Consider the following 13,393-nt stretch of genomic DNA (forward strand, 5'->3'; position numbering starts at 1 on the left):
TAGAAGGCATTTTAACCTTCATGGACCAAAACAAACAAGCAAGCAGCCACCCTGAGAAAAAGATATATGTTGTGGTGGTGTATGATTCTCTACTAAGGAGAGGCAGCTTTGTGTAGAACTGATATAACATTGTGGGAGAGGTGTTGACTTCCAAGGTGCAACAGAGAAAAGATTACTTCCAAAGTTACTGTCTTCTGTAACTGTTCTGTCTTCTCTTATAAACAAGGTTTGGAAGCTAACACTACTCCCTTAATCCATGAAAGACATAATTAGAACAGACCTTGAAAAGGTTTCAGGGGATTACAAAGGTCTTGAGAAGGAAGGTATTTTTTTCCCATTGGTCCTTTTATTTGAGGGTCATGATGTAAGAAGAGAAAACAGGATTCTGAAAGTGAACTCGGTATGCAAGTCACAACAGAAGGATTGGAGTTCTACATCAATGTCCTATTCTACCTTCAGAAAGGTCAACCTGTTTTCTAAAGCACCTGAAGGCTAGACAGGTAACAATGGATGGAAACTGATCAAAGAGAGATTCAACCTAGAAATAAGGAGAAATTTTCTGACAGTGAGAACAATCGACCAATGGAACAGTTTGCCTGCAGATGTTGTGAGTGCTCCATCACTGGAAGCTCTCAAGAAGAGACTAGACAGTCATCTATCAAAATGATATAGGGTCTCTTGCTTAAGTAGGGGGTTGGACTAGATGATCTAATGAGGTCCCTTCTAACTCTATTATTCTATTTTTTTTATTTCTGGAAAGAGATGGGATACATTTTACAAAATCTGAGAAGGAAGTATTTGACAGGTGCTTCCCTCTCTTTCACCAGGAGGATGTGCATTCAAGGACAACAGCCAGGGAAGCAGAACATAATGGGAGAAACAGACATGGGGATTTAGGATGAAAACTCAGTTTCACAGGAAATTATAATAAGTGGTAGGTAGTACTGAGAACCACAGATGTTTCTAACCAATTCAACAAAGTATGGAAATAAACAGGAAAAACTAGAGATCCTGAGAAAGGGAAATATGATGTTGTCGCTAATGTAGTGTTCTGTGGTAGCTACTGAAACATGGTAGGATGATACTATGGTTGGTCTACAGGACTGGAAAGCTATAATTTACTTTAAAGGAGTAGACCTAATAGAAAGAGGTCTTATACTGTACTGTAAAGAAAAAAAATATATAATTGCATTAGAGATTCAGCATTCGTTCTGAAATATTTAGGTAAGGATAAAAAGAGAAAGAAACACAAGTGAAGCCATTGTAGGAGTTTGTTGCAAATCACATTGGCAGACAAAAGATATACACCAGACAAGGAATCTTTCAAAGAAATATGCAAGAATGATATTGGAAGATTTGAATTATCCTGATGTCTGCTAGACATGCAAAAAGTCATAGATCCAACAAATTCTTGTTCTAACAATTTCAGTTAACAGAAAGTGGAACAGAAGGGCAAGATAATCTACTATGCTGATCCCAAGCTTCACCAAGAGAGACTTGGTTAAAGAGGATAATTGTTAGCTAATCATCATTATGCCATTGCAGAAATAAAGGAACTGCAGTATAGGGTAGACAAGAAGAGAGAAGACTGCATAGAAATATTTTCTCCATGATAACTGTCCCTAACCTGGTTTTTCAGGTCTTAAAACAATACATTCATTATGACAGTAACCAAGTCAATTCACCTTGATGCTGGCAACCTTTTCTTCTATCTTTCCTAGGATTACAGTGTTTTCCAGAGAGTTAGGTCTTTGTATAATATGTCAGGAGCTGGATAATTTGAGCCTGATCATCTGTACTTTGGTGAGGATTTGGGGTTGATTTGTTCAATGATCCATTTGCTTGTTTTATTTGATGTCCATGGTATTCTCAGGAGTTTTTTTCAACACCAAAGTTCAAAACATTAATATTCTTAGCTAATTTAAATGACTCCAACTATGAAGGCCAGATGAATTACATTCCAGCAGACTTGATCACAGAACCACTGTCAGTAACTTTTTGAGAACTCTTGGAGGACAGATGATATCCTAGAAGACTGGAAGAAAGCAAATTTCATCCCTATATTCCATAAGAGGAAGAAAGAGGACCTGTGGCTTGGTGCTCATACTGGACAAAATTTTCAAACAGATTATCAAGCAGCATCTGTGTGCTTTTGGATAGGCATGCTACAATTAACAAGATCCAGCATGGACTTGTCACAAATAAATTGTGACAGGCTAACCTTAGTTCCTTCTTTGATAGAATGATTGGCTTAATAGATCAAGGAAATCCTATAGGCATAATGTACCTCCTTATATTCTTAATAAAATAGTAACATATGAGTTGGATGACATCACTGTTAGACTGATTCCCAGTTGCCTCAATGACTATATTGAAAGGATGCTTATTAATAGCTTCTCTTCAATTTGGAAGGGAACATGGAGCAGAATGCCAAAAGGTTCTGTCCTGGGACCTTTGTTGTTCAACATTTAAATCAATGACTTGGATGAGGGAACTGAGCTGACAAACACAAAGTCTGCAGATAAGACAAAACTGGGAAAGAAGATTATAAAAAAATCTAGACAAACTTTGGCAGTATTATAATAACAAAGCTGACACCATTTTAAGATAGGCAAAATCGTCTGAGAATAACCCCAAGGAGTGAAAAATGGGCAAAACAACAAACAAGCTATTGTCAGTTGAATTTAGACAATTCTACCTGTTAACAAAGAGTGAAAGTTACCTCAAAGCACCAAGTTATTCTTAGCCTGGCCATAACAACATCATAAATGAAGGAAATGATAGCTGATGTGATGTGTAGTGCAAGACTGCTGTGGTGAGATAAAATGAAGGACTGTACAAGGACTATCCATGCATGCCACCATCCTACCAAGCACTCTGTCTTCAACATCCCTCACATTAGTTGTCCAGTATAGTAGTGGGAGTTGGGGAACATGAATTAAGTAATTGGGGACTGGAGGCATATTAAAAACAGTTGCAGGAATTGGGTACTTCTAGTTTAATGAAGAGAAGGATGAGGGGTGACATGATAGCAGTGTTCCAATATCTAAGGGACTGCTGCAAAGAAGAGGGAGTCAGGCTATTCTCCAAAGCACCTGAAGGCAGGACAAGAAGCAATGGATGGAAACTAATCAAGGAGAGAAGCAATTTAGAACTAAGGAGAAGAAATTTCCTAATCATTGAGAACAATTAACCAGTGGAACAGTTTGCCTTCAGAAGTTGTGGATATTTCAACCCTGGAAGTTTTTAAGAAGAGATTGGACAACCATTTGTCTGAAATGGTATATGGTTTCCTGCCTGAACAAGGGGTTGAATTAGAAGACCTCCAAGATCCCTTCCAACTCTGTTATTCAGTCAATAAAGCTACGAGGCTAACAGATACTTTCTTTATATGTTTCCTTGTATCTTTACTTTGTGAGATCCCAAATTTTAACAGCAATGAGCTGAAATGAATAAGAAGGAACATAAAGTTCTTTGTGTCTGGTTAAAAAAGAAGGAAGGCCATAAATTTAGAATGAGAAAGGCCTAGGTTAGTAGTAGTATATATGAAAGAGAACTAACTGTCTTCATGTTGACCATACATCATTTATTTATTTGATCAAATTTTGAAACCATTCATCTCCCTCACAGAGTGTCTCATTAAGGTAGAATGAGAAAAAAAAAAGGAAACCAACACACTTCCTAAAGTGCAGAGCAAACCCATGGGCTTCCATCCACATATTGAGCTCTGAGCTGGATCAGATCTGCATCTAATGTTGAGTGTCCAGCCATCAAATGTGGCCTCTGCTTCCTTTGCCAAGCCAGCTACCTGGCTGCTTGTTTATTACCAGTCATAGTCATGAACTGGAGATACATATACTTGATTATTCTTGTCAGGGATTCTAAATACCAAAAGCCTGGTAGATATGAATGCAAAGTAAATGCTCCAGACCTGATTAGTCTGGGAAAAAAAAGGAGGCTGCAGTTAGGTTTTCTGAGCATGTTGAAACATAAAGCACTCTCTGATTATTTTCCAGTTTGGAACAGAGACTTATTTGGTGTTGAAAGGAATCCTTCAATACCTGGGAGCTGGATGTTGCATTTCAAGAGTGCAGTGCAAGTTTAGAAACAAAACCTCACCATATAAAAACAACAACAACCCAATTCTGGCAAATGCAAAGTCTTGGTTGGCTTACAAGGCCAAACCCTACATCTCAGTGCAAGGTCAACAGTTTGAGTAAACACTGACCTGTCTATTGTCAACTGAAACCAGAAATGGAAAATAATTCTGAATTGCCCCTGCAATTCTCGCAGTAAGACCCTTCAGAATCATGGTATGAAGCACTGGTGGAGCTACTTTGTTCAACAGGGCATTTGTGTTTCAATTTAATTTGCAGCACCAGCATTAAGCATTTTTCTTTGTTAACTGTAAACATTGCATTCCTGCACTTCTCCAAGAGCTGGCCCTTGGTCAACTCTGTCACTATTTTCCTTACAGTATGATTCTCTATTGTTCCACCTCTGCTTGGAGACAATAGGTTTGCCCGTGAGGTCACTGTAATTTCATTAGTGATCTACAGGGACAAATGAAATGAGCGTTCTTCTCCCTTGCAAAGCTGATCAGATCATAATTACACATGCTTTTTAGCTTACTTAGTTATATTTATTATGTCATGGCTGTGACACTTTAGGCAGAGTTGAGAGTTAGCAAAACATAAGGAGAATCATAAACTCTTTAAAAGTCTCTTGTAAGGCTGGTTAAATGTGGGACTTCCAGTATGTGTACTTTCCTGCTACAAGAATATGTTTACTGCTTTCAGTGAACAACCAATTTTGTGTATGCTCTAAAATTTAGGTAAAGGGTGACTTCCTTACTTACAAATAAAAGGAAAGAATCCAAGTATAAAATCTGAGTATGAGTAATGCAGCAAAAATTAGGCTCAGGGGGTTATTTTTGAAGATATTTCCTGTGGAATGAACTGTAACTCAGCTGTACAGATACTGTGAAACTTGGAAAATTCCTGAAAGATCTAATAAAGTTCAGCTCACTCAGGGAGATTCTAGACTCTAGAAACAGTACAGAGAAGAGCAACAAAGATGATTAGGGGACTGGAGGGTAAAATATATAAAGAACGCTACATTGGGTATGTTTAGTTTAATGAAAAGAAGGACTAGGTTGACATGATAACAGGGTTCCAATATATAAAGGGCTGCTACAAAAAAGAGGGTTCAACTTATTCTCCACTTCACCTGAAGGCAGGACAAGAAACAATGGATGGAAACTAATCAAGGAGAGAAGCAACTAAGGAGAAATTTCCTGACAGAACAATTAATCAGTGGAATGATTTTCCTCCAGAAATTGTGGTGTTCCAATACTGGAGGTTTTTAAGAAATTTCTGAACAACCATTTGTCAAAAATGGTGTAGGGTTTCCTGCCTGAGCAGGGGATTGGACTAGAAGATCTCCAAGGTCCCTTTCAATAATGTAACCAGCTAATTGTGCAGTTTTCCTGCACAATAGTTATCAATTATCAATAGATACTCTAATTGTGATCCTATTTAAGTCTATTTTTGCACCCATTTTTTCCCTCCCTTCCTTAGCTTGGGGATGAATACAGCAGGTGAGGACATGCAGTTCATGTGAAAGGTGTCCAGTTCAGTACCGACCTAAATTTACGGCCACAATTGGGAACTAGAATTTCTGTTGGGGTAAGACAGTTTTAATGCAGATACTGCAGTTGTTAAGTGAATCACGCAGTTGTTAAGCAAATCTGGCTTCCCCCATTGACTTTGCTTGTCAAAAGCCAGCTAGGAAAGGTTGCAAATGGTACATGATCCCAGGGCACTGCAACTGTTGTAAATATATGCTGGTTGCCAAGCACCCACATTTTGATCACGTGACTGTGGGGAAGTTGAGTGAAAGACTGAGTGAAGGGCTCCCTGTAGAACTATGGCCCCTTTAATGATTTGTGGCTCAGGAATTCTGGGAGTTGAAGTCCCCAAGTCATAAAAGGGCCATCATTGTCCACCACCCCATCCACCCCCTCCCTGCTATATAAGGTAATTTTCCAATTGGAGATTGGGACATCACACTAATTAGCAAAAAAATAAAAATAAAAATGTTCCTGCAAATAGAGACATGGAAAGGAGCTCTTTCAATAAAATATCCATCTAAAGCATTTATCCTTTTAGTAGATAAATATGTCTGCTGGAAAAATATAAATGTAAGAGGATTCTCTAGCTTAGACCTGACTTAATTTCCCAAGTCAGATCTTTAACAAGATGTTACTTCAGATTCCACACTGAAGTCTTAATATATCACTCTGCTTTGTTCTCTCAGCCTGGGTACACTCCTTCTGGAGTGAACATAAAGCACTCTGCTTTAGAAAACTACAGGGGCACAGTGACCTTGCAGGCAGAATCATGGTATTCTGTCAAGAAATAACAAATTGCTACAAATTTTTCCACCTGTTGGAAAGATTATGCACATTTAGTGGTAGAAGTTTGTTTAGGATGAATTGTCTGAGGCAGTTTATTTTCACTTCCCTTTCTTCCTGATGGAAATGGGCAGAGGGCTGAAGGGGAGAAGGGATAAATCCAGAATGAATTCTTTTGCGAGACTGTTATAAATCTCCTTCCATTTTTTTCATCACTGTTAAAGAAATCAACATATACCAAATTCAGAATTTTCTAACAGTGAGGCCAATCAACCAGTGGAATGGCTTGCCTCCGGAAGTTGTGGGCGTTCCATCACTGGAGGTTTTAAAGAAGAGATTGGACAGTCATTTGTCTGAAATGGTACAGGATCTTCTGCTTGAGCAGGGGGTTGGTCTAGAAGATCTCCAAGGTCCCTTCCAAATCCGTTATTCTGCTTTATATATCATCCCTCTCATTTCTGAGGATATTTCTACCTTGCATATTTCAGAAGAAAGTTTGAGAGAATAACTCTGTAATATGAAAGGGCTAATATTCCTTTTTAATAATTCTCGTTGTGGGTATTAATTTGATTTCTGCCCTGCAATTTTTCTAGAGCCATCAAAATGGCAGCCATATGTCCTTCCAGCTTAGCTGCAGAGAGCTCTCATCAGCTTGAGAGAGAAAGCTTTTTCCATCCAACAATAAAATCAGCTTTGGAGGCCATTTTTTCCCCTAGCAGAACTCACTGGTATATTAATTCACACTAGAACCACTGCCTTAAAGCTGGATAGTAAGGTGTATTCAACAATACCTGGCAGAATGCCACCTTGGTTAGCCAGAGAGTGAGAAGCACTAAAAGAAGTTCAGGGTTGGCTGGTTGATATTAATCAGGACTACTTGAGTGTTTCTACTGGTTGCCTGGGTCTGAATTTAAGCATTAGCAATTAAAAGGGTTGTTTGGTGGGCCAATGTAATGGGAAGAAGGAATAATCTTAAGGATTAAAAAACAGGAGGAAAAATCACAATCAAGGCAACAGGCAGATAAATGAAATCTGAGTCATGGCCAGAAATGTAATTTGAGGAAGTATCTCAGTCATGACTCTCCTTAGGTCTCACCAAGATAAAGGGAGACTAGCCAAATTCTTTTACTGCAACTTTATACTAAACGTATTCATAGCTTTGGTTTTGGTAATAATAAAGGTATTAGTATTCATAACTTTGGTTACCTAGTCTGATTTCAACAGTCATCCAGAAATCAAGATGTCTCTTCAGTGACAGAATGAAATGCAGAAGAGTATCTGGGTTAACTGATTTGCATCCCTCCCTTCTGATAAGGTTAAAAATATTTATGGGTACATATCCATAGATCATTATTCCAATTTCTTTTACATTATTTCATGTGCCACTTGAATTTAACATCATTGTGGGGTTTTTTCCCCTTAACTTTAGACTAGTCCAGCACAATTTCTCCAGAAATAGATGCCATTCTTTGCTTTGGAGTTTATTCTTTGGAAGATTTGTTAAGATTGCAATCTTTAAAGATTCAGAGTCCTAGCTTAACTGCACATTGCTGCTAACCAAGAGATGTGGAGACTGACCAGCCATCTAACCTAAGTCTCATCACAACTATCTGGTTATTTGTTTAATTCCATTCCATTTCATTGAAATCCACTTCCTATGGCCACTGATCTCACCATGGCTAATGGCCACTAAAAAGCACAACCAACATCACAGATAAAGTACATAAATGGCCACCAAAGTAAACTTAAAGTACAGGCCAACAGTTACTTTGTACCCAACAGTTTAACTAGTGCTCATTATATTCCCCATACAATGGGAAGTTTTGATACTGCCTGTGGGGTCTTCTACTCCAACTGCTTAATATTTTAATATTTTTCCCTAGTTGCTATCTTATGCCAACAAGCAAAATCATCCATTTCCTAAAACATCTTCCTTCATTCCTTCCTCTTTCATTGCTTCAGAGTTGTAAGACCTGTTTCATGGATAAATCTGTTGCTATGTTTGGGAACGTATATGTAATTTTCATTTCCAGAAAAGAAAATTATGGATATTTACTACATGTGTGATGGGGCAGCACAAATGTTCTCCAAGGGCTGAGACCCCATGGTCCTCAAATGTTGTTTAGTTTCAATTTCCAGCATCTGATATGGTTGTTCATGTTGACTATGGCTGTTGGCCTTGCTTGCTGTTCCATGCTTTCAGTCTGTGAACAGAATTAGTCTAGATTAGCTTCTGCAATTGGGGTGCTTGCCAGATGTCTGGTCTTTAATTTCCAAAAATCTCAGCAATAGCCAGTGGAGGAACTTCTGATGGCAGCAGACATCAACAATTCTGGCCTAGACAAAATAAAAATGCTCTCTGGAGTGGCGAATGATAGATTCAACCTTCCTAGTTCTATTGACAATAATAGAATATTAAATGCTCAAGAGATAAGCAACCATTATTAGTCAAGTTCATCCACAATGCTGTTCCTGCAGAGTCTCATGAAGATCGCAGCACCATTCTTTTCTAATCATTGCTATTTGCACCAGATAAGTTTCAAATACAGAGAAGGAGATTGCTGTGGTTTCATAGATAGGTTGAGACAAGGAGCAAACTATTTATGAGATAAACACAGGAGGTATCCTGGCTTGGTTTATGATTAACCCAGAACTTAAGGCATTTGGTCTACTTTTAAGTGCATTGTGATGAAGTAAATACCTTGCTTATTGAACTAAATGGCATATTCTATAGACTGAAACATTTTATTTCTTTGTGTGTTTCTGCTAACCCCTGTATCCTTGGATTGCAGGTCGAAAGTTTAAGAAGTTTAATAAGGTCAAAATGCTAAGAGCTTTAGATGTTGTCGCACTCCAACAGCCAGCAGCCCTTCCAAATGAAAGCCAAACATTGGTACAGAGGCTTTCATTTTCACCAAGTCAAGACATTCAATTTATCCCTCCACTGATCACTGTCTTACAAAGCATTGAACCAGAGGTTGTCTACGCAGGTTATGATAACACAAAACCAGAAACTCCAAGTGCTTTGTTGACCAGCCTCAACTACCTATGTGAGAGGCAGCTCCTCTGTGTAGTCAAGTGGTCCAAGTCATTACCAGGTAAGAAGGATCTTTTGATGTTAGAAATTGTGTCACCCGATTCCATTGTTTTCAGATCTCACCAAGAGCACCGTGTGCAGTTCTGAGCAACGTTGATTATGAAGAATGTTGACAAGTTATTGAATGTCATAATAAATTGTTTTCTTACAAAAAATAAAAAGTTATTTCTAATATATATATATAAATAACGATATATATATAAATATATATATTCTAATATATATATAAATAAGCAGATAAATAACGATCACCAGGAGAATAAATGAGAAACAAAACATTTAATAAATAAAACCTAGCTTTCATCGGAAGCTTTCGACATCGTCAGGGTTAAAAGCAGTTGTTGGGAAGAAGCTTATATATGGTCACTGGACGCCTGCATCCGGCTTCTGGATCGCATCACTGGTCCCAGCTGATCGAATTGCACTCTGAGTATATCCCTTACATCAGCGCCTAGCCCTTTCCTGTCACCATTCCATGCGCTATTATGTACTCCTCCATTACTAATTCTGGGGCTGAGTGGGGCCCTCCCCCATCCCTTTTGGGTGGTAGTTGTTTCCATTCCCCCTGCACAGTTCTCTTTGCCAGGGGTCCTGGGGTGTGGGTCATTCAATTCTCTCCTAGTCTTGCCACACACCTCACTTAAGCTCTGGCCGATCTTCCTCACCCTTTGGGATTGTGATTCGGGCATCCCCCTCACCCTCTTGTCCCTTTCTACATGAGCCATCCTTGTTTGCCTGTTGTTCAACTTAGTATCTCTTTCCTTGTCTTTGCCCCAGGTGTTCTTTATCACCACTGTATCAATGGTGTTTTGCCATCCAGTCTGCTCTTGATGATTATCCTCTCCGTTTGGTCTGGATCCCTTATACTTGTTTTTCAGGGGGATCCCTCTGTCGTAGCTGTGGGTGTTCTTTATTCATGATCTTATGTTCCCACGTCAAATCTGCTGGTAAAATGTCTCCCTCTCTTTTCTGACTTGATCGAGTAATCATCGTATGCTTGCCGGTTCCACTTGCAGATAGTCTATCTTTACCATTGTTTCTGACCTTTACCTCTACCAGTCTGTCATCGACCCCATGGGTCCCACCCCATTATTCTGGATATCATCCTTCCATTCCATGGGTGATGCTCCTTCAAGATTTGACGGGGAACCCTGCAAGTCCCTTGTTTCACCTTTCCTCCGCCCTTCATCCCTCACTGATCTCTCGGTCTTCCCTGGATCCTTGTTGTTCCATGTCAGACTGAATCCCTGATTGTTTGTTGGCTAATTGCCTCTTTGTCATCATGCAACCGTTCTCTCACTGTCCGGGAGCATGTGCATGGTCCTGGAGCAGGGGGGGGGAGGAGAACGGTTGCATGATGACAAAGAGGCAATTAGCCAACAAACAATCATTCCCGACCCCCCAAAACCCAAAACAGCGATGATCCAGCAGCATCAGGAAAGAAGGAGGATGGGACCTGTGATGACAGTCCATCAACGGAAACAACAGAGCGCCAATCGGAATGCCCGAGAGGATATAGAGATCGAGAGCAGTGTGAATGGGGGGGAAATGCAAATAAGGGTAGAATGTGATAGAAACTGTAAAAAAGATCACTGTGTTGATGGAGGGAGGGATATAAAGGAACCAGGCATACATACTCAAAAAAGGAGGGCACACGAGGGCTTGTGTGAGGAGGAAGGAGATATTCAAGGGATTCAGTCTGACATGGAGTCCGAGAACATTGACAATGGGGTGAAAGAGCAAGTAGATGTCAGACAGAATGGCAATGACAGAAACGGAGTTTATGCAGCCAAAGAGAGGGAAATGGAAAGCAAGGGATGGGGAGAAAGGCTGAGAGTGCTCCCCCATAGAATGAGGGATGACAATTGGGGAGCAAGTAAAGATCAGAAGAAGGAGGAAGGTAGGAGACACGGAGGTGTGAAGAGGGAACAACTTAGAGATATGAATGACCAAAAAAGGGGAGGAAAGAACCTCCCTAATTCAAGGCAGTGGGAGGTAGAGGGGAATAATGACACACCCACAAGCAGTAAAAGCAAGAAAAGAGGAGTCATCAGTATGGAAGCCGTAATTAAAAAGCAGTTAAATCAATTAGGACCTACGACAAGATCTAGGAGCCGTGTGCAAATGACGGCTCACCTATAAAGGCACTCTCCCACAGACCAGCATTAACCCTGACGATGTCAGAAGTATCTGACGAAAGCTTGGTGATCGGTGATGGTATTAAACTTTTATAGTTTATTATATTCCTGGTGTTCACGCTTTATTGGTAATTGATTATATATATATATATATATATATATATATATATATATATATATATATATATATATATATATTGGAAAATTTGCATAAAAATACGACTCCTGGGCATGTCTATGGTACAAATAAAATACGAACACCAGGAGAGTATAAATATAAAAATATACTTTACTAAAAGCTGCCAAGCTTTCGTTTGGAAACTCCAAACATCATCAGGGCTAAGGAGCCAGTAAACAATGATGACTTAAATGGGTTTTGCCGGCATCTGCACCCGGCTCATGGACCGCGTCACCGGTCCCGGCCGGTTAATTAGTGTTCCAGATGTTTCTTTATTACTCTCCTTACGCTTCCTTCTATGGTTCTTCCGGATCATTCCTTCCATTATCTCATTACTGGTATTCATCTCCTCCACCACCCCTTTATCCTTATTTCCTTCCATAGCACTGACTCTCCTCCCCTTTTTGTTTTCATTCTCCACCAGCCTCGCTAAGTTCTGTAGCAGTTGTTCTCCCCTTTTTTGGGGCAACTGCCAACCCATTGTGGAGGTTGGACTGTAAATCATGTTGGCCAATCATCGAGGCCGTCAAAATCCCCAAAGGTGGTTGCTTACAAACTCCAGTGGGTTGGCTCTCCTCGCTTCTCCCCCGGAAGGGGGTGTGTGATGTAAAGTGCAATGCGGATACTGATGAAATGCACACGCTACCATTCACCCCAGCTAGTAATGCTGCCTTCTGAGATTGCGTGATTATTCCTTCAGCAGGGGGTTTACGGTAGTCCTCTCCTTGTGTGTCTGTAGGGGGTGTGGTCAAACTGTCAATCCAAGCTCTCGTTACACTCCACGGAGGCGAGCGCATCTCCGATCAACCGACATACGGGTTAGTCATCACGGGGGTTTCTAAGGAGGCGGAGAAGATGCCTAATGTATCGGGGATTAAATCCCTGGCCCCAGCAGGTGTTTCTTGGCATGGTGATTGTGTTTCTATTGCGGTGCCCCGGGGGGTCTCAGGCCGTCAGCTATTGTTTGACTGGATATTAGTCGTTTCCGACAACAGAGTGAAGTTGTCTTTACTGGGCTGCCAGTGATGGAGTGATGGGCTTCCCATGCTCTTAATGTTAGGTGTGCAGGGCACAAGTCTATATGCCGATTAAGTGACTCCTCTTGTGAAAGCCACGCTTCTTTAAGCAACCTGCTGCTCTTTGTAACATCGCTAGCAACCACAGTCACACCCTCAAAATCGAATTTGTGCCCAAAGTCCATCATATGCGTGCGGATCTGGGAATACTGTTCTCCTCTTCTTATGGCCAACGTGCTCCTGGACCCTTGTTTTTACCCTCTTAGAGGTCTCACCCACGTAGTTAGAGGTGCAGTCCTTACAGCTGATTTTGTAAACAACCCCTGATTTCTCTGCCATGGGGAGTGGGTCTTTTGGCCTCATAATACATGAGCGTAGTGTGCGGTCAGGTTTATGTGCCACCCTCATGTTATGGGGTGCCATTATTCTCGCCGTAGCCTCTGAGACACTGCTGACGTAAGGGAAGTGACACGTGTCGTCAGGGATGCTGGTGCCCCCATCTGTTGAACATGAGGGGGTCTATAGAGTACACCATGTCGCTTAATAAAC

At 40.5% G+C, this 13,393-nt stretch overlaps 1 protein-coding gene across 2 annotated transcripts in view; it reads left to right on the forward strand.

Annotated features, from left to right (window-relative positions):
• PGR (progesterone receptor) overlaps window positions 1–13,393 on the forward strand; it is a 91,174-nt gene that overhangs the window by 60,828 nt on the left and 16,953 nt on the right. For both annotated transcript variants that reach the window (XM_039338378.1, XM_039338377.1), the window contains exon 4: window positions 9,208–9,513. In XM_039338378.1, the coding sequence (XP_039194312.1) occupies window positions 9,208–9,513 (306 nt within the window). The remainder of the gene's footprint in view (window positions 1–9,207; window positions 9,514–13,393) is intronic.

The sequence above is a fragment of the Crotalus tigris genome, unplaced genomic scaffold (genome assembly GCF_016545835.1).
Source record: "Crotalus tigris isolate CLP2741 ecotype Arizona unplaced genomic scaffold, ASM1654583v1 scf7180000017698.756297, whole genome shotgun sequence".
Classification (NCBI taxonomy): Eukaryota; Metazoa; Chordata; class Lepidosauria; order Squamata; family Viperidae; genus Crotalus; species Crotalus tigris.